General features: G+C 45.3%; 1 protein-coding gene across 1 annotated transcript in view; it reads right to left on the bottom strand.

The window, feature by feature from the left end:
• Nucleotides 1–1517: 1517 nt before the first annotated feature.
• RRAGC (Ras related GTP binding C) overlaps nt 1518–20824 on the bottom strand; it is a 34631-nt gene continuing 15324 nt past the window's right edge. Inside the window, exons 2-7 of the mRNA XM_030219049.1 lie at nt 13775–13978; nt 12959–13158; nt 4949–5063; nt 4396–4538; nt 2513–2661; nt 1518–2177 (exon numbers count right to left, since the gene is read on the bottom strand). Of these exons, the coding sequence (XP_030074909.1) occupies nt 2023–2177; nt 2513–2661; nt 4396–4538; nt 4949–5063; nt 12959–13158; nt 13775–13978 (966 nt within the window). The 3' untranslated portion in view covers nt 1518–2022. The remainder of the gene's footprint in view (nt 2178–2512; nt 2662–4395; nt 4539–4948; nt 5064–12958; nt 13159–13774; nt 13979–20824) is intronic.

The raw sequence follows: 20824 nt of genomic DNA, 5'->3' as shown, positions 1-20824 counted from the left end.
AAATAAATTTATTGATACCCCTTATTATATACAGTTCAGTGAAAGAAAAGTCTATAAATATAAAAGCATCAGCTTGGTTTGTTCCTCCCTCCCCCCCACCCCTTGTGGCTATCGTTGTGGTCCAGGTAGCTACTGAACAATCAGTGGCGACAGCTGCTGAGCACGCTCAACAGGCGGTCGCACTGGCACGTGTATCCAGCACTCTATATACAAATACATTTTGCAGTGATACTTCTAGACTTAAGTGGGGGGTGGCTGTTGAAAATACAGGTGCCAATATCTTAAAAGGTGAAGCAGTGAAATGTTTTCCCTTTTACAAGATTGATACAGTTAGGAAGCAGGATTTAAAGAAAAAAAAAAAACACACATTTGGAATAAGCATTACAAAGTATCTTGTGGTCAAAACAATTCAAGTTTGTATCACTTACAAAACATCAAGGATAAAGGCTGGAATGAACCCAATGACGACTCCCAATGATGAAGAAACCACAGCATTAAGGCATCAAAAATACAACAAAGACATTAAAAAAACAAACAAAAAAAAAACCATAAGGGCAGCCAAGACAGCAATGGCACACACTGGCTGCTGTGTGGCTTCCAATCATTCTGCAGTGCTACTTAAGTCACAGCAAGTCAACATTCCTGGAACTTTTTCAATGATTTGGCATCTACCTTTCACATGGGTTAGAGACCATTTGCTGTTGTGCTAGAAGAAACATTTCATTTTCTTCACTACAGCTTTGCTGAAGAGACTTATGGACAAGTCTTTTCTGAGGAGGGGGTGGCTGTATGATGAGATCATGGACTAAGAAACCCCTAATTGACCGTTAAAGCACTAAATTCTAATCCAAAAAAATAAAAAAAACGCCCGAAGCAGCACCTTTTATAAGACAGCAGCTCACAAAAAAACCCCACTCTTTTTAAAGCATTAAATGTATTTCTTTTTGAGGCTGCACTGCCTGCCACAGCCAGGTACACCAAGACTCTAATCATACAGCATTTTGAACCTTTCCAGCTTTTACTGGAATATCACTGTCTACCATGACACAAGGATGGAAGGTTTTGAATGCTGCCAGTAAATCTCACCAACTGGGATATCCTGGCATAGCAGATGCACTAAAACCCATCTTTTCTAATATATTCTCTCCTCCCAAGAGGAGTATACCACACTACCGCTGCTGCCCATCCACTTTTATGATTAAACTTTATCTCAAAGTCTTAAAACCAAAGATTCTGCCTTCCCTTTTACTATGAACACAGAAAGCAGCATCTCCTCAGAGAGGAGAGCATGGTTCAGTGTTGTTGCATCTTGCATGTTTGTACTGAATGTGTACGATGTTATCGCAGACAGTTCAACAGCTTGGTTACAAGCTGCCATCTGCAACCTATATCTGCCCAACAGCGTGGTAAAGAATAATGAAAACTTTAGCAGGAAATGTCTTGGAATGCTTTCTAGAGGGAGAAGAAAGGAATGGGCCTCGGTACCAACTTTATGTGCACGGATGTGAGCTCACATCAACTGCAACAAATACAAAAACAAACAAAAAGAAATCCCACTAAATCTCTCTTTAAAGGTAAAGAGTTAAAAATGCCAGCACAACAGATATTTTCCAGACCAAGTAAAAATTAAAAAATATTATTTTGATGTAATACAGAGCAGTATTTCACATGATGCTCCGTCTCCAAGCCATGCCCTACTCTCTTCCCTTGCTACCATAGACAGGTCTGAATTGAAATTCCCCAAAATATGATCATCCTAGGAAAAGAAAAGGGGGGGGGGGGAAAAAACATATTGTCTTGAGCATTCTCAGTTCAAAGATCGTGATCTTGCCTTCCAGTGTCTTCAGATGTTTCATGTGTATAAGACCAGTGGGTTGACGTCAACTCTTTTGCCCATACTGCAAGTATTCTGGACTGCAGCCAATAGCAGATGAGCTGCATAAACTGTCACAAAGTTGGGTTGGTCACTGCAGCTCTGACTTTCGGTTAAAAAGGACAGAGTCCATGAGGATAATTGTCTAGCTAAACTACATTGGCAGGTGTGCCGTTCAGAGTCACTGCATTCAGGTTCGGGGTGCTTGCTTGATGGTGACTGAAGGTTCTGTGGGAGACGACACCAACTTCGAAAACTTCATGAATGGCTTTGCGGAAACAATGGAAGTTATAATCTATCAAACCTGTGCAAGGAAAAGAAAAAAAAAGACACACACACAAAGACATTTGTTTACAATAAGAGAGTAAGACTGAGGGAGGGGGAGGAAAGGTGTTTTGAATAGGGTGACAACTTCAATGAAGAAATCATTAAAAGCAAGAAAGTGTTACACTTCATCAACATTTTCAATAACCAGCTGAGATGCAGCTGCTCTTTTCTACAGCATTCTTGCATCTATCATGAAATCAAAATTAAACAGCAATGATAATGAGCAAAACAAAGATAAGGTGTCTTATCTGTGTGTTTCTCTTAAAATCTGATCTACTAACAACCCTATTCCAGTGCAAACAATACAATTACCTTTACGTTCAAAGCTTTCCTCCCTAAGGATGCAGACCAGTGCCAGAAATTTTGTCACCTCCTTTAAATATAGGACTGTTGTATTGTTCAACTTAATGATCGCCATGGACTCCTTGTCATATGCGCTGCCACTGCCGTCTTCCTTTAAGCTATTTAAGGAAAACAAAAAGCAACTTTTACATTCCTACAGAAAGCTAATTGTTTTTTTGTTTTTTTTGTTACATTTGTACCCTGCGCTTTCCCACTCATGGCAGGCTCAATGCGGCTTACATGGGGCAATGGAGGGTTAAGTGACTTGCCCAGAGTCACAAGGAGCTGCCTGTGCCTGAAGTGGGAATCGAACCCAGTTCCCCAGGACCAAAGTCCACCACTCTAACCACTAATCATTTCTTGGGTGCAGAAAACCTTTACACATGCATTGTTTCATCAAACAAGACATCTTTTGGAAAAGCTGCCTATTCACTTTTCTTGGAAGATCACAAAACATCGGGGAGGGGGGGGAATAAATCAGCTTTCCCTCCAGTTCTAGTTGCCATGATCAGATGTGTTCAGGCCTTTAAACAAAAACACTTTTCTTCTGTGGAGAGCCCAAAGCCAAGCCCAAATATTTACAGCCCCCCTCCAAAAATAAAAGGTCCACCTTTGCTCAACACCTATTTGCCGTCTCAAAATTGCACTTGTGATCCAAGCTCCTTCTGCAGCATGGCACATCTAGAATGTGCCAGGCTAGGCAAAGCAGAGTGGAAAGGAATGCAACTGTGTAAACTTCCCGCCCCTTCCAGGCAATTGCAAGCTCCCAGCTTTGTAGTCCCTGATGGGAACAGGAATTGAGTGAGCTGCAAACCAGAAAATGAGCAACAACATGCATTTACAAACACACCAGGAGATTTGCAGGTTCAAGTACCAGGTGTTTATTATTAAAGATTAACATTTTTAGAGCACTGCAAGATACCCGCAAGCGAGCCTTCTCCGGAGTAGCCCCCACACTCTGGAATGCACTGCCTGAAAGGCTCTGCTTAACACAAGACTACCTCTACTTCAGGAAGCAGGTGAAAGTTTGGCTCTTCAACCAAGCCTTTAACGGAAGAAGTAACTAACTTTAGTCTCACTCACACACACAAGGAGTGACTCGGGCTGCACATACTGCAGCGGGACATGTTTATCCACTTCTACCCTAGCTGAGATAATATTTAACCATCTCTCTGACCTCACGTGCAACTTTCTTCAAATCAGTCACCTTACTTTCTAATTCTTCCTACTTCCTTACTCATCTATAGGTTACAACTTTGCCTTACCCTTCACTACCAATTATAATGTTCTAGTACATATTGTGATGTCATTGCAAGTAGTATACCATGCCATACTTTGTATTGTCGTTCAAATATATTTACTGCTCTAATTGCCTCATGCTCATGCTTGATCTATTCTTACTGTTCACCGCCTTGAGTGAATTCCTTCAAAAACGCGGTAAATAAATCCCAATAAATAAATACAGTTGTGCGTGTTTACAGAATACCTATGTCAAAGTTTATAAACTTAGTTTGAACAAAACATAGTGAAGTCTGAAAATGAAACTTAAGCAAGTTTCTGGCACTATAGTCTACTCATCATTACGGTACCATCCCAAAGCACTGTACTTTTTACCCTTTCCCTTCCACCTCTTGAACTTGTAGAATAGAAACCCAAGCTTACCCCTACGTACACTGAACTACGATCACTACAACAAACGGATTGAAGATATCTGCAGGCCCGGAGGTTACATTTGCCACCTTGCTTGTTCTCTCCTTTGGAGCCCACAATTTAAGGCGCTTCTTGCCATCTTATGTGTATGTAAATGAAGACAGTTTCCTTTCCATACCCTCCAAAATGTTTGGTCTACTCACCCATATATACACGACACATCAATTACAACATCTATCATGTCGCAGCACAGTTCATAGGACTGCATATCCACCGGTGAGCTGTCTGTTGCTATGTAGATTTTGCTGACGACATCAAAAAGGAAAGCCTTTTCAATACCTGAATTCTACCAACCAAACCAAAGAAAGAGGAGAGGGTCAGATAGTGTATTTCAAATTCATCACACTAAGTTTATCTTGCTTACTGAGACAGAGTCACATTAGTCTCAAAACTACCAAGTATCACAAGGTATTTCTAACATAAAAGCCCGTTCCCCTTTATTTCATCTTGCTTTGAATTATGTGGTAATGTGGAGTAACATGGGTACTGGGACCTCAAGAGATGCTAACATTCGTTCTTTAACCCTGAGCAGCTGAAAAGGAAAAGCCACGCGCGCTCTCCATGTAGACCTCGATCTAAGCACACACAAGGGTTCAATCAAGCAAACACATCTCCAGCCTCTTCACTAAAAATAATATATCACGGCACACTGATCCAGAACAGAACTGAAAACAGCTGTTTAATCACCACACTTACCGAAATAAATATGTTGAGCAGATTTTCCAATGTCGGAAGCTGTGGGATCAGCTTCTGTACTACTTTGCTGAATGCTTCAAATATTGAGTGGTCATAGATACTAGTCAAATAAAAGCTGAAAGAAAGTGTGTACTTTTAATAATGGCTGGATCCGGGTCAAGTTTTCAGGTTCCATTAGCACAAACAATGGTAAATGCTTTCATGCATCATTGAACAACATGTGTAATTAAGTACCCAACTATAGCCATTAGTTACAAAGAACTAAACCTGAACAGCTACGACGACTATATTTAAGTTTCACGATAACGGAGCGTTTTGTTTTCACTATAAAAAGCAAAGCGTTTTAAGGGTTTGTTTTCAAATGCTAAGGGTTTGGTTTGAGCTGGCCTATGCCTGTACTCCAGGGTGGGCAATGCCCATTTCTATTATCTGGCAACTCTAAGAATTACCAAGGGAGAGGCCCAATTAGCATCATGTCATTCCACCAGTACATAACCTAGACAGTGAAATGTTTAGTACCTGTGTACATAAACTTACATTACAACAAACCTTCTGAGTGTTGTCATATTTATTTAAAAGAATTTCTAACTCACATCATACTCAATTCTGAGCAAGGTACAACATGGCATACCCAATAAAAAAAAAAAGATCAAATCAACGGGTAAAATAGTGACATTTGGATAGAGTAAAATAATAGTGACATTTGGATAAGGTAAAATTATGTATCATACCTGATAATTTTCTTTCCATTAATCATAGCTGATCAATCCATAGACTGGTGGGTTGTGTCCATCTACCAGCAGGTGGAGATAGAGAGCAATCCTTTTGCCTCCCTATATGTGGTCATGTGCTGCCGGAAACTCCTCAGTATGTCGATATCAAAGCTCCATCCGCAGGACTCAGCACTTAGAGAATTACACCCACAAAGGGACACTCTGCCCAGCTCACCACCGCCGAAACGGGGGAGGGGAATTAACCCAGCTCATCCCCACACAAGTGGGGGAGGGGAATCCGTCCAGCTCATCCCCGCGGAGCGGGGGAGGGACACCACACCCGCCAATGCGGGGGGATCTGGCTTATCCTGCAACCGCAACCGCGGGAGGAGCTGACTGACCCTAACACCGCCGAAGCGGGAGGGGTACAAAGCTGCCCAACTGCCGCACAAAGCGGGAGGGAGCGCCGGCAGAATTTAAGTCTCAATCCAGCCCCGTAAAACGGAGGGGAGAGGAATGTAGCAGCTCACTAACACAAATTCGTCTCAACTCTTGAAGAATCCATTGAAAAACTTGAACACGAAGTCCTCCTGAACAGGAACTGAAGACTAAACTTGAACCTGAAATGCAACCAGAATATAAACAGTACAGATATCTGGGAGGGGCTATGGATTGATCAGCTATGATTAATGGAAAGAAAATTATCAGGTATGATACATAATTTTACCTTCCATATCATCATGCTGATCAATCCATAGACTGGTGGGATGTACCGAAGCAGTACTCACCCAGGGCGGGACATAGAAATCCCTGACCGCAACACTGAAGCTCCAAACCGAGCCTCCGCCCGAGCAGCCACAGTCAAGCGGTAATGCCTGGAGAAGGTATGGGCCGATGCCCAAGTTGCCGCCTTGCAAATCTCTTCCAAGGAGACGGACCCGGCCTCTGCCATCGAGGCCGCCTGAGCTCTAGTGGAGTGAGCCTTCAGCTGGATAGGCGGCACCTTCCCCGCGGCCACATAAGCCGCTGCAATGGCTTCCTTGACCCATCTTGCCACTGTAGGCTTAGCAGCCTGCAGACCCTTACGAGGACCTGCAAACAGGACAAACAGATGATCCGATTTCCGGAAATCATTGGTCACTTCCAAATATCTGATGATGACTCGTCTCACATCCAGATACTTGAGAGCAGAGTATTCCTCTGGGTAGTCCTCCCTACGAAAGGAAGGGAGACAGAGCTGCTGATTCACATGGAAGCGAGAAACAATCTTGGGCAGGAAGGAAGGCACTGTGCGAATAGTCACTCCTGCCTCACTGAACTGCAGAAAAGGCTCTCGACATGAGAGCGCCTGGAGCTCGGAAACTCTTCTGGCTGAAGTGATAGCCACCAAAAAGACTGCTTTCAACGTCAGGTCTTTCAGAGATGCCCTCGACAAGGGTTCAAAAGGCGGCTTCTGCAAGGCTCTTAGCACCAGGTTGAGATTCCACGCAGGCACCACTGAGCGCAGAGGAGGGCGCAGGTGATTAACTCCCTTGAGAAAATGTACCACATCTGGCTGCGAAGCCAGGGAAGCACCCTTCAGGCGGCCCCTGAAGCAAGCCTGAGCCGCTACCTGGACTTTAAGGGAACTGAGCGACAGGCCTTTCTCCAGACCTTCTTGCAGGAACGCCAACACTGAAGAAATTGGAGTAGTGAAGGGAGAAAGTGAGCCTGCTTCACACCACGCTGCAAAGGTACGCCAAACCCTGGCGTAAGCAGTAGAAGTAGAGCGCTTCCTCGCTCTCAGCATAGTGGCGATGACCTTGTCTGAGAAGCCCTTCTTTCTCAGACGCTGCCGCTCAATAGCCAGGCCGTAAGACCAAAGGGGGAGGGATCCTCCATCACCACGGGACCCTGATGCAACAGGCCCTGCTCCAATGGCAGCCGCAGAGGAACGTCCACTGAGAGCCTGATCAAGTCCGCATACCAGGGACGTCTGGGCCAGTCCGGACCCACCAGGATTATCCGGCCCGGATGCTTTGCCACCCGGTCTAGCAACCTGCCCAACATGGGCCAGGGCGGGAACACATAGAGAAGCTCCTGTGTCGGCCACTGTTGGAGAAGAGCATCTACTCCCAGGGATCGAGGGTCCCGTCCTCTGCTGAAAAAGCGCGGCACTTGGCAATTGGCCGATGACGCCATCAGATCTAGGCTCGGCTGGCCCCAGCGCTTCGTGATGTCCAAGAACACCTGAGCCGATAGCTGCCACTCTCCGGGATCCAAGGTATGGCGACTGAGAAAGTCCGCCTTGACATTCATGACTCCGGCAATGTGGGCCGCTGACAGCTGTTCCAGGTTCGCTTCCGCCCACTGGCATAGATTCATGGCCTCCTTGGCTAGAGGGGCGCTCTTAGTACCTCCCTGGCGGTTGACATAGGCCACAGCCGTGGCATTGTCCGACAGGACCCGTACTGGCTTCAACGCCAGTACCGGGATGAACTCCAAAAGTGCCAACCGAATGGCTCTGAGTTCCAGGAGGTTGATAGACCACTTTGCCTCTGCAGGAGACCAGAGCCCCTGCGCTGTCCTTCCCAAGCAGTGGGCTCTCCAGCCCGACAAAGAGGCGTCCGTCGTGACGACAATCCACTCCGGGGTCACCAGAGGCATTCCTGCAGACAACTTATCTGTCTGCAGCCACCAGCTCAGCACCTTGCGCACTGCTGGATCCAAGGGAAGGCGCACAGCATAATCCTCCGACACCGGAGTCCAGCGCTGCAGCAGAGAGTGTTGTAGTGGTCTCATATGAGCCCTGGCCCAGGGCACTACTTCCATCGTGGCCGTCATAGAGCCCAACAGCTGCACATAGTCCCAAGCCCGAAGAGGAGAGGCTACTAGGAACTGGTCCACCTGAGCCTGAGGTTTGACAATCCGATTGTCCGGCAGGAACACTCTGCCCACTTGGGTGTCGAATCGAACTCCCAGATACTCCAGGGACTGAGTCGGGCGCAGCTGGCTCTTCTCCCAGTTGATGATCCACCCCAGGGAGCTCAAAAGAGCAATCACCCGGTCCACAGCTTTGCCGCACTCTGCATAAGAGGGGGCTCGGATCAACCAGTCGTCCAGATAAGGATGGACTTGTACTCCTTCCTTTCGCAGGAAGGCCGCGATGACCACCATTACTTTGGAGAAGGTCCGCGGAGCAGTAGCCAACCCGAACGGGAGGGCTCTGAACTGGAAGTGTCGGCCCAGTACTGCAAAACGCAGAAAGCGTGGATGAGGAGGCCAGATGGGAATATGCAGGTACGCTTCCTTGATGTCCAAGGAAGCCAAGAACTCTCCTGCCTTCACTGCCGCTATAACAGAGCGGAGAGTCTCCATGCTTAAGTGCCGAACTTTCAAGGCCCGATTGACCCCTTTGAGGTCGAGTATAGGCCATACAGAACCTCCTTTCTTTGGTACCACAAAGTAAATGGAGTAACGTCCCTTGCCAAGCTGCTTTTCTGGCACCGGAACGACCGCACCCAGGCGGATCAGATTGTCCAAGGTGTGCTGCACTGCCACAGCTTTGACTGGAGACTTGCAGGGAGAGAGTACAAACCCGTCTCTTAAGGGTCGGCAGAACTCTAACTTGTAGCCGTCTCTGATGACTTCCAGCACCCAAGCGTCTGAAGTGACTCTGGTCCACTCGCCCAGAAACGAGGACAGGCGTCCTCCAATCTGCACTGGGCCATGGACCAGGACCCCGTCATTGGGTACGAGACCCTGGGGGAGGACCGGAGGGCGCACCTCCGGGACGGCGGTCTCTGCGAAAGGAATGCTGCTTGGGGGAGAAGTTCCTCTTGAAGGAAGAGGGGGCAGAGGAGCCCGACTTGCCCGGGCGGTACCGACGGGCTTCCTGAAACCGTCCTCTGGAGATACCGGGGCGAGCACTGGCCCGAGCCCTGACCTCTGGTAACCTCTTGCCCTTAGACGTGCCGAGATCGGTCACGATTTTGTCCAGCTCGACCCCAAAGAGCAGCTTGCCTTTAAAAGGCAACTTAGCCAGGCGGGACTTAGAGGCGTGGTCCGCAGACCAATGTTTCAGCCAAAGCCAGCGCCGCGCAGAGACTGTCTGAGCCATACCTTTAGCCGAGGCTCTCAAGACATCATACAGTAAGTCTGCCAAATAAGCCAAGCCCGATTCCAGGGCCGGCCAATCAGCCCTCAAGGAAGGATCCGAGGGGGAAGCCCGCTGCACCATCGTCAGGCACGCCCTGGCCACATAGGAGCCGCAAACTGAGGCCTGTAAACTTAAGGCAGCCACCTCGAAGGCCGACCTTAAAGCCGCTTCCAATCTTCTGTCTTGGGCGTCCTTTAGGGCCGTGCCACCTTCCACCGGCAACGCCGTTTTCTTAGTCACTGCAGTGATTAAAGAATCCACGGTAGGCCAAATAAAGGCCTCACGTTCACTTTCAGGCAAAGGATAGAGGCGGGACATAGCCCTAGCCACTTTGAGGCTCGCTTCCGGGACATCCCATTGAGCCGAAATTAAGGTGTGCATGGCATCATGCACGTGGAAGGTTCTAGGCGGGCGCTTCGTCCCCAGCATAATGGCAGAGCCAACAGGGGCTGAGGGAGAGACGTCCTCTGGCGAGGAAATCTTCAACATGCTCATGGCCTGCAGTAACAGGTTGGGCAAATCCTCTGAGCGAAAGATCCACGCTGCAGGGGGGGTCATCCGCTCCATCCGAGCAGGAATCCGTCTCCTCCAAGGAATCCCCAAAGGACCGTTGGGAGAACTCAGATACGCTGCCCTCATCTACATCAGAGGAAACAGCGTCCTCTAAGGCCTGGGAATCCACCCGAGGGCGTTTACTTCTGGGGGCCTCAACCCCGTTATCGGACAAGGGAGAAGGGGCAGCGTTTTGCATAAGGAAGGCCTGATGCAGCAGCAAAATAAACTCGGGGGAGAAACCCCCCAGACTGTGTATTTCAGCAGCCTGGGCCACAGCCCTAGACGCACCCTCAACCGGCGCTCGCAAGAGCGGGGGAGCAACATGCTGCGCATCCAAGATGGCGTCCGGCGCGACACTCCGCGAAGGAGCCGCGCGGGAAGAACGGCGCTTAACTTTAGCCGCTTTTTTGCCGTCGCCCAAATCAAGGGCGGCCATGGCATGAACGTCTCCCAGCTCAAGGGCGGCCCAAGAAGAAGCCGTCCCAGCAGAGTGGCCAGCCAAGATGGCGGAGGCGAGCAGCGGGGGGATGGGCGTTTATGGCGGGGAAAAACCGCCACGCCGGAGGAAGACCCGGGACACTGACCGGCCTTAAAAACTGACACCCAACAAGGGCGAATCAGACTTTAAAACCCCCGCATCCCCGCTAGGAGCACACACGCGGTCCGGGGAGCGATTCTTCGCGCACTCGCCCTCCGACGCCATAGGCCACGTGGAGATCAATCGGGGAACCCCCTGCCCGCTATAAAAAGGTAAAAATTACCTGCTTCTCGCTCCGAGCTGTAACGACCTGGTGTCCCAGTGAGTAGCTGCAATAAACGTTTAAATAAACGTCGAAATAAACGCCCTTAAAGACGTCCAAAATTGTTTTTTTTGTTTTTTTTTTTTTTTCAAACGGAGCCAGCGGGAGGGGGGAGAAAAGGAGGGACCTGCCACCACCAGATTTGCACTTGCTCAAGAAGAGCCCTCAACCCCAGGCACTCAACAAAACCTAAAAATTAGGCTTGGAGGCCTAGCCAGAGCTGCTGCTGTGTGTGACCACCACCTGCTGAGATAGAAAACATACTGAGAAGTTACAGCACATGACCACATATAGGGAGGCAAAAGGATTGCTCTCTATCTCCACCTGCTGGTAGATGGACACAACCCACCAGTCTATGGATTGATCAGCATGATGATATGGAAGGAAAAGTTATTTCAGTATTATACGATTTATATGTATAAGAACATAAGAATAGCCCATACTGGGTCAGACCAATGGTCCATTTAGCCCAATATCCCGTTTTCCAAACTGTGGCCAAGTCAGGTCACAAATACCTGGCACAAATCCAAATCATGGCAACATTCCATACTACAAATCCCAGGGCAAGCAGTGGCTTCCCCATGTCTGGTCTCAATAGCAGACTATGGACTTTTCCTCCAAGAATTTATCCAAACCTTTTTTTAAGCCCAGATACCCTAACTGTTGTTACTACATCCTCCGGCAAAGAGTTCCATAGCTTAACTATTTCATTGAGTGAAAAAATATTTCCTCCTATTTGTTTTAAAAGTATTTCCATGTAACTTCCTCGAGTGTCCCCTAGTCTTTGTACTTTTGGAATGAGTAAAAAGTCGATTTACTTCTACTCATTCTACACCACTCAGAATTTTGTAGACCTCGATCATACTCCCCTCATCTGACTTTTCCAAGCTGAAGAGCTCTAACCTCGTTAGCCTTTCCTCATACGAGAGGAGTTCCATCCCCTTTATCATTTTGGTCACTCTTCTTTGAACCTTTTCTAATTCTGCTATACCCTTTTTTGAGATATGGCAACCAGAACTGAATGCAATACGCATGACCGTTCAAAACCTGCTTTGTCAACTAGAAACACTAACAAAACACAACATGCAATTAAGCTTTGGAACTTGTTGCCAAGGATGTTGCAAAAGCAATTAATGTAGCTGGGCTTTTATTTTTTTAAGGGTTTGGACAAGTTCCTGGCGAAAGTCTATAAACTGTTATTAAGCTAGACCTGGGGGGTAAGCACCACTGCATATCCCTGGGGTTGGCAGCATGGAATCTTGCTACTTTTTGGGATCCCACCAGGTACTTGTGACTCGGATTTGCCACTGTTGGAATCAAGATATTGGGCTACATGGATCCTTAGGTCTGACTCCATTGGCAATTCTTAAGCCTTAAATGACATATCGGCTATCAGATTCCCAAAAGTCATCAAAACCCCTTTACCAACTTAGTAAGCCAATCTCAAAATCATCATTCTAAGTTCAAAAGCATAACAAGAAGTCATTCAGCAATAACTCCATCTTTTCAAATGTGTTTTGATGTATACAGATGAAGACACAGCACTACAGTTATAATAGCTCTGTAATGGAACTCAAACCAGAATGGCACTTAATGAATCCTACCACAGGTTCATCAAAAGTACAGAAGACAGAAGGCTTGAATTTTGTGTCTTATCTGCAAAAGGGTACCTGTTCTAATACAAAGATCATTAACACCATGACACATCTGAGGTTTCACAAGAAGAAATCCAAGGTAATATACACCTAAAGGCTACGAAAAAATTTTCACCTCATTTCTAGATGCACAATAGACACTCACTCACCTAAGGTGGAGTTTTTCTAATCCAGCATCTGCAAGATCATCATTGGCCCTCTGATGAATGTCCCTTTGGGTCTCTATTTTATGATCATCTGACAAACCATCAACTTTGTGAATAAAAACCTCAAAGTTCATTTCAGGGTTTACTTTGTAGGCTTTAGAAACGGTTATGTGAAGTCTTGTCAATGCTTCCATGTAGTCATCCTGGGAAAGTGCATCATTATGACAGACAAATACTGGAAAAAGCATTCCCCCCCCCCCCCCATTAATCTTAACTGTAGTTGGTAAACTGTCAGCTGCTGCTTGAATGAAATCAGATTTAGATATCGCCTGTGACATACAGTGCTGCAATTTGGTCTTGTCTCAATCCAAAATAAGCTATTTAATTTAAGCATTATTTCTGAACTAGTCTGCAACTAAAACAGTAAAATAATCAGGCAGTTATTACATTTTTCACTTATTAGACTCTTAACTCATAAGGCTCTATACATAGCAATATATTGATTGAAGGGCTAGAGACTTAGTATGCATGATCTTCAGGAGGACCATTGAAATTATGCAGCCCTATCATCAGCACTACTTGTAATACATTTAAACTGAATTTTAAGCTTGGTTTTAAATCATGGACTCTCTTACATTCATGTGTTGGAGTCCAGCTTAAATCTAATATATATTTTTCTGATGTGATTTCATTAGGTAAATACGAGACCAAAGCCATAAACTGCAAATTTTTCAACAATAACTAGCAAAATAAAGCACTTAACCATCTCAGCACAATAAACCCTATAGATTAAGTTCTGTATATTCACATCCTCCATACCTGTGCATCAATAACATATATTAATGCTCCAGTTCCTCGGAAGATCATTTCATAGTCAAAGGTTGGATCAAAGAAATCTACTTGGCCAGGAAAGTCCCATATCTGAAAATTCACAAAGGAACTGTTGGAAATGTCATCTTTGTAAATCTTATTGGTGCTCTCCAAGAAAAGGGTCTCATTGGGTGACATCTTGTGAAAGACTACCTAGTGAGACAAAAAAAAATAAGATGAAAGATTAATTAGTTTCTAAAGATAACCAAAGTCTACCATGTTTCTTCAGTTAAAGAAAACAGCCTGTCTTTTGCAAGCAAAAAAACACTTGTGTTGGATTATCCCAAAGGCATTTTCAAACTGCAAATTGGTTCTCTGAAGAGAAAGTGTCACCCCCCCCCCTCAAAAAAAAAAAAACCCTTACTTTCCAGGATGCACATACATTCATGAACATTCAGAAGCATTAATCCCAAAACACCACAAAGTCATCCAACCCTCCGTACCCTCAACAGCTAATATAAATAAGTCAGAAAAGAGTTATTGGCTGGACATACATGTACAAAAGGTGATCTTCTTTCCCTTCGGAAAGCAGGCTAAAAAAAAAAAAAAAAAATAGGAAAATTGAACCCAAACCTTTAACTTGTGGATTTGTTTGTGCTGTAAATGGTGAATTGTATGATTAAGTAACCAATGGAATGGCTAATTTTGAAAAACTGAACAGGTGTCAAAGTCTATCAAATTGAACACTGAGGAAAGACCAGTTTTCTTCTACCAATGTCACCATCATAAGGAGGGTGAGGAAGAAGATCTATGTTGCATGTGTTTGTGGTGCTCATGAGAAATTAGATCTTACCTGATAATTTTCTTTCCATTAGTCCTTCCCACTATTCCAGAAGCTGTGGGATAGTTGTGCCCATCAACCAGCAGGTGGAGGTAGAGAACTGAAAACTGAGCAGAGACATCTCTCTCCTGGCATCCAGTCTAGATCCTCAATATTTACGTAGAACAGTAAGGAGAAACTCAGAACAAACACAACAATCTTAAACTCGCAAACTTAACAATAACCAGACGAGCAAACATATGGACCTCTCATCTCTGGACAACTTGTACAGAACAAGAGATAAGCAGGAAGCACCAAACAAGGTGACTGTCATTAACTGACCTATTACTTGGTACCGACTAGCATCTCAGAAACCTCGGGTGGAGTGGACCTCTGGAATCGTGGGAAGGACTACTGGAAACAAAATCATCAATTAAGATTTAATTTCTCCTTCCATTATGTAGCTTCCCACTAATCCAGAACATGTAGGATGTTTAAAAGCAATTCCTAGAGTGGGTTCACCCTGAGGGCCAAAGCCACAAAACTGGCTTTCAAGCACACCACAACATCCACCCTGTAGTGCCTGGCAAAAGGTATGCAACGTCAACCATGTCACTGCCTTACAAATATTTGCTGGAGATACTGTAGTAAGGTAGTTTCTGCCCAGGATTTCACTATATGCCTTGTAGAATAAGCCCGCAAAGCCTGAGAAAATTGCTTCTCCACAAACAAATAAGCTGATGCAATAGTCTCCTTCAATCATCTAGTAATTGTGGGCTTGGAAGCCAAGAGGCCAAGCCTCTGCTTACCAAAAAGCAAAAATAGTCTCTCCAATTTGCAAAACTCATTTGTGACTTCCAGATATCTAATAAGGCCCTACGCATGTCGAGAAGCTTCGAGGAAGAATACTAAGCCTTAGTCCTCTTTGTGAAAGGATGGAAGCTCCATAAATTGTTTAAGATAAATGCTGATACCACTTTCGCAAGAAAGGAAGAAACCGTGCACAGGAGACCCCTGAGTCCGAAAAAACAGAGAAAGGGATCCTGACATAGTAAACATAGTAGATGACGGCAGAAAAAGACCTGCACGGTCCATCCAGTCTGCCCAAGAAGATAAATTCATATGTGCTACTTTTTTATTTGTACTGTCCTCTTCAGTGCACAGACCGTATAAGTCTGGCCAGCCCTATCCCCGCCTCCCAACCACCAACCCCGCCTCCCAACCACTAGCTCTGGCACAGACCCTATAAGTCTGCCCAGCACTATCCCCGCCTCCCAACTACCAGTCCCGCCTCCCACCACCAGCTCTGGCACAGACCGTATAAGTCTGCCCAGCACTATCCCTGCCTCCCACCACCGGCTCTGGCACCGACCGTATAAGTCTGCTCAGCACTAGTCCCGCCTCCCAACTACCAGCCCCAGCACAGACTGTATAAGTCTGCCCAGCACTAGCCCCGCCTCCCAAGCACCAGCTCTGCCACCCATTCTAGGTTAAACTCCTGAGGATCAGTGGTTCAGTGGTAGAATTCTCGCCTACCTGACAAGAGAGATGAAGCTCTGAAACCCACACAATAGCTACCAAGAATGCTGTCTTTAGCGCATGCTCTTTCAAGGAGGCCTTCCGAACTGGCTCAAAAGGAGGCTTCTGAAGAGCCCGAAGAACTAAATTAAGGTTCCATTCTAGACACAGTATATGAAAGGGAGGCCACAACTAGCCCGTTCCCCGCAAGAATCAAATATCATCCAGGTGAGCCACAAGAAAAGTCTTCTGTAGTCAGCCCCTAAAACAGGACAAAGTCGCAACCTGAACTTTTACAGCACCCAATGCCAATCATTTTTGAAGGCCTGGAGTCTACAGAAACACTAGGATGTGCGCGATCAGAGAAGAGAAAGGAGAAAAACCTCACTCTGAACAGCAGCCCTCGAATGCCCTCCACACCCTTGCAAACACCATGGATGTATAGCATTTCTGAGCCTGAAGCAAGGTAGCAATGACTGAATCAGAATAATCTTTTTGTCTCAATCAAGCCCTTTCAATGGCAAAGCCATAAGACCAAGGGGCACGGATCCTCCACAAGCACTGGGCCTTGCTTCAGTAGGTCGTGTATCTGCCGAAGACAGAGAGGATCCCCGTCCAGCAGTTGAATCAGGACCACATACCACATCTCTGTAGCCAATGCAGGGCTATGCGAATTATTTGACCCTGGTGCAATGTGATCCTTTTCAACACAGCCATTAAATCCTCTCTCTCCTCTCTAGTGTATCCCCCCCCCCCCCCCCCCAATCCCTGACAGAGTGTGTGTTTCCCTTTTCACACTGCACGATTATGATTAGCTTTCTGTAACCCGCTTAGAAGCCAGTTCCTGGTGTATGTGGTATATCAAGTGTTTGTAAATAAATAAGCACAGAGCCTACAATGGGTCAAGGAAGGAAGACATACAGTAGATCTATCTCCAGCCAGGGCACACATCTACTATATGTCTTCCCTCCTTGGCCAGTTCCCATCACGCCTGGTTCTTTCCAACAGCTGAAGAACTTGGGCACTTTGGCATTCCTTTTCGTCACCATCAAGACCAGAAGCAGAGAACCCCATCAGTCCACTATCAGCTGAAAACCCTGGCTGGATAGTTCTCATTCTCCAGTGTCCAAGGAGTGCCTGCTGAGGAAGTTCACCTTCACATTCAAGGACCCAGCGATGTGAGTTGCCAACAAAGATTTTTCTTCGCTCAACTGATGAGGGAGGCCACCTCCACCACCATTAGATGGCTGAGAGTCCCACCTTGCTTGTTGATATAAGCCACCGCCGTCGCATTGTTAGAGAAAACTTGGACCAGGGCCCCCACCAAAAATGGAGCAAAGTTGCGTAAGGCATTCTGCACTGCCCTGAGCACCAAATGATGTGTCGACCACCGAGATACCTGTTCTGTCCAGGTGCCCTTGTAATGGAGTTCCCCAACCCAACTTGCGGTCCGAAGCTGCAAGTTCATCAAAACCTCCTAATTTCTTAAAGCCCTCATTCACTGTGAGTCCATGGAAACTCTGGGGATACATTTAAAACATGAATAGACCTCAATGTTGAGGACTTTGGTAAACACTAAGCCTAAAAACACATGAAGAAAATTAAATAAAAGATTTGCTTTCAATTAGTAGCCTGGTAAAAATAGTTGCTGCCTATCTGTGTTATCCCCGTGTGCGCACAAGACCCTCAAAAATAAATAAAAGAACAATCATCCTCCTGATGGATGACCAATGCTTATTTTGCAATGTCTGAAAACCATGAAACACTGAACTTGTTTACAAAATACCCAGCACAGAAAGCAGTACAAGCAACCCCTGAAAAATATTAGGCTATCACTGAAATTCAGACATGCAATGGGGGGAGGAGCCAATAATACAACTCCATTAGTCCACACTACTCAATTTCAAAATAAGACATTTATCTAATTTAGTTAACTTTTCTCTCTATGCCTTTTGCTTTCTCTTGCACTTGTAAATTTCCCATCATTTTCAAGCCTTTAAGCTTGTTATATGTGGTCTTCTGTGGGCCCAACCCTTCCAAGCTTCTAACTAAATTCCAAACCACAACCTATAGCCACATGGCCCACAGCCAAGATGCAAGCAAAAACTGAAAAGCATAGATTTCAAATCGTGTGACTGGTTAATACAAATGACAATATACGGATAGCAATTCAATTCCATTTGCAATGCAACTGTACTGGCCAGGTTTAAAGCAGGCATTCAATGCACCTAGAAACACTGGTCTCTATGCTAAATAACAAAGCTACATGACACTGGTCTCTTGAGCATACTAACCATATCTTCCCTAACAGAGTCTGAAAGCGAGAAGCTAGCCTGAAGGGAACCCAGTGAAAACACTATGGGGCTTATTTTCAAAGCACTTAGACTGACAAAGTTACATAGGTTACTACCAGCTGTATTTTCAAAACACCACGTAGAATGTTACAAAGTAACCTATGGGACTTTGTAAGTCTAAGAGTTTTGAAAATATGCCTGTATACATTCTACTTTTCTAACAGAATAAAATTATTCTATATTCTTGAAACTTTTTGCCTTGTATTTTGGTAGCTTATGCTATTTGCGCCCAGGTAAAAACATTATGATAGTACATTATGAAATTTGAAATGAGATTGAAGGGGGGCAGACTCAAGAAAAATGTCAGGAAGTATTTTTTCACAGAGAGAGAGTAATGGATGCTTGGAATGCCCTCCCGCGGGAGGTGGCGGAAAAGAAAACGATAACAGAATTCAAACACGCGTGGGATAAACATAAAGGAATCCTGTTCAGAAGGAATGGATCCTAAGAAGCTTAGCCGAGATTGGGTGCCAGAGCCGGTGGTGGGAGTCGGGGATAGTGCTGGGCAGACTTATACAGTCTGTGCCAGAGCCGGTGGTGGGAGGCGGGGCTGGTGGTTGGGAGGCGGGGATAGTGCTGGGCAGACTTATACGGTCTGTGCCAGAGCCGGTGGTGGGAGGCGGGGCAGACTTACACGGTCTGTGCCCTGAAAAGGACAGGTACAAATCAAGGTAAGGTATACACAAAAAGTAGCACATATGAGTTTATCTTGTTGGGCAGACTGGATGGACCCATGCAGGTCTTTTTCTGCCGTCATTTACTATGTTACTATGTTTTACTATGTTACTCACACTAGTAAACATTTTAAAACGGATTCAAATTTACCATCAGTAACACACACTGTTTCTTTGTGGTCATTCTAGACTGAAATGCAAGCTTAACATTAACTAATCCTTACTCCTGCCCCAACCTGCCAGGAGATAATTTTAGGAGAAGGGGCAAAATTTTGGCGGCGTTAACTACAGAAATAGATTGGAACACAAGTAAACAAATCCCCAGATTCAGTGTGAGAGTTTTAGAAAGAGAACAGAAACGATTAAATAATCCAGACCAGAATAATGAAGTAGATAGTTCAGAAGAAAAATCACGAGGATGCTGGCTTGCTAAAATATATCTGATGGGTGTCTTGTCCTGTCCTAAATGTTTGTATTACAGTCCTAAGACATTAACATGCTTTTCTTAGCCTTTTAATGGCTCTCGGACGCCCTCTGGCAGGCTGATTAGCCAACAGGGAAGATGCTTAAAGATTTTAGGCACCTTTATAAAAGAAAGCTCAGACACCACCACCAGTAGGAAGGAGGGGGTACAATGTAGCCAACAGGGATGGTGGAAACCTAGATATGCAGAATTCTCCCAGGATGCCTGAAGAACCACAATTGAGAGCAGAAAATTCTGCACTCTCTTTTTTCAAACACAATATAACCAATCTTCGAGGAATAATTTATAGTGCAAACAGAAAATCATTACTCAAAAGATGCATAATTTTTAACTTTAGCCACCCATCTATTTGTCTCAAATGACTCTGAATTACCCATCTGGTAACATAGTAGATAATGGCAGAAAAAGACCTGCACGGTCCATCCAGTCTGCCCAACAAGATAAACTCATATGTGCTACTTTTTGTGAATACCCTACTTTGATTTGTACCTCCCCATCTATATATCTGCACTTGGTCCCTCAGCCACATAGAAAAGCATTAGCATCAAATCTATGCTGTTTGAATGTTCAATTGCAATGCTTATTAGGTGCTTCATTGGTATTGTGTTGACATATTATATCTAATGTTATTTGAACATTCTTCCATGCTGTCTATTATAGTATTGCATTGTTTGTATTGTACTGACATCATATTTCCAAGTTTACTTCATTTATTTACTTATATTTTATTTTTATTTATTTTTGTTACATTTGTACCCCGCGCTTTCCCACTCATGGCAGGCTCAATGCGGCTTACATGGGGCAATGGAGGGTTAAGTGACTTGCCCAGAGTCACAAGGAGCTGCCTGTGCCTGAAGTGGAAATTGAACTCAGTTCCTCAGGACCTAAGTCCACCACCCTAACCACTACGCCACTCCTCCACTCATAGTTATATTTGGTCATTTTACTATTATGTTAACAAAATTGTAAGTTTTATGTTAAACTTGACAAGCTGTACACCGTCTTGAGTGAATCTGTTCATAAAGACAGTTAATAAATCCCAATAAAAATAAAATAATATTTTGTGACATCTCCCATCACTATATACCCCTCAATAAATGTAACTAAAAATAATTAACATATAAAATGAAAAAAAGTCCTAACCACCCAGCCCCCCCCCCCCCCCCTTAGGCGTGATCTCTCCACCGCCTCCTGTCAGGGTCTATCCTG

Source organism: Microcaecilia unicolor, chromosome 11 (assembly GCF_901765095.1).
Source record: "Microcaecilia unicolor chromosome 11, aMicUni1.1, whole genome shotgun sequence".
In the NCBI taxonomy this organism is placed as follows: Eukaryota; Metazoa; Chordata; class Amphibia; order Gymnophiona; family Siphonopidae; genus Microcaecilia; species Microcaecilia unicolor.
Note: the sequence above shows the minus strand (reverse complement) of the source record. Positions and strands in the feature narration are given on the sequence as shown.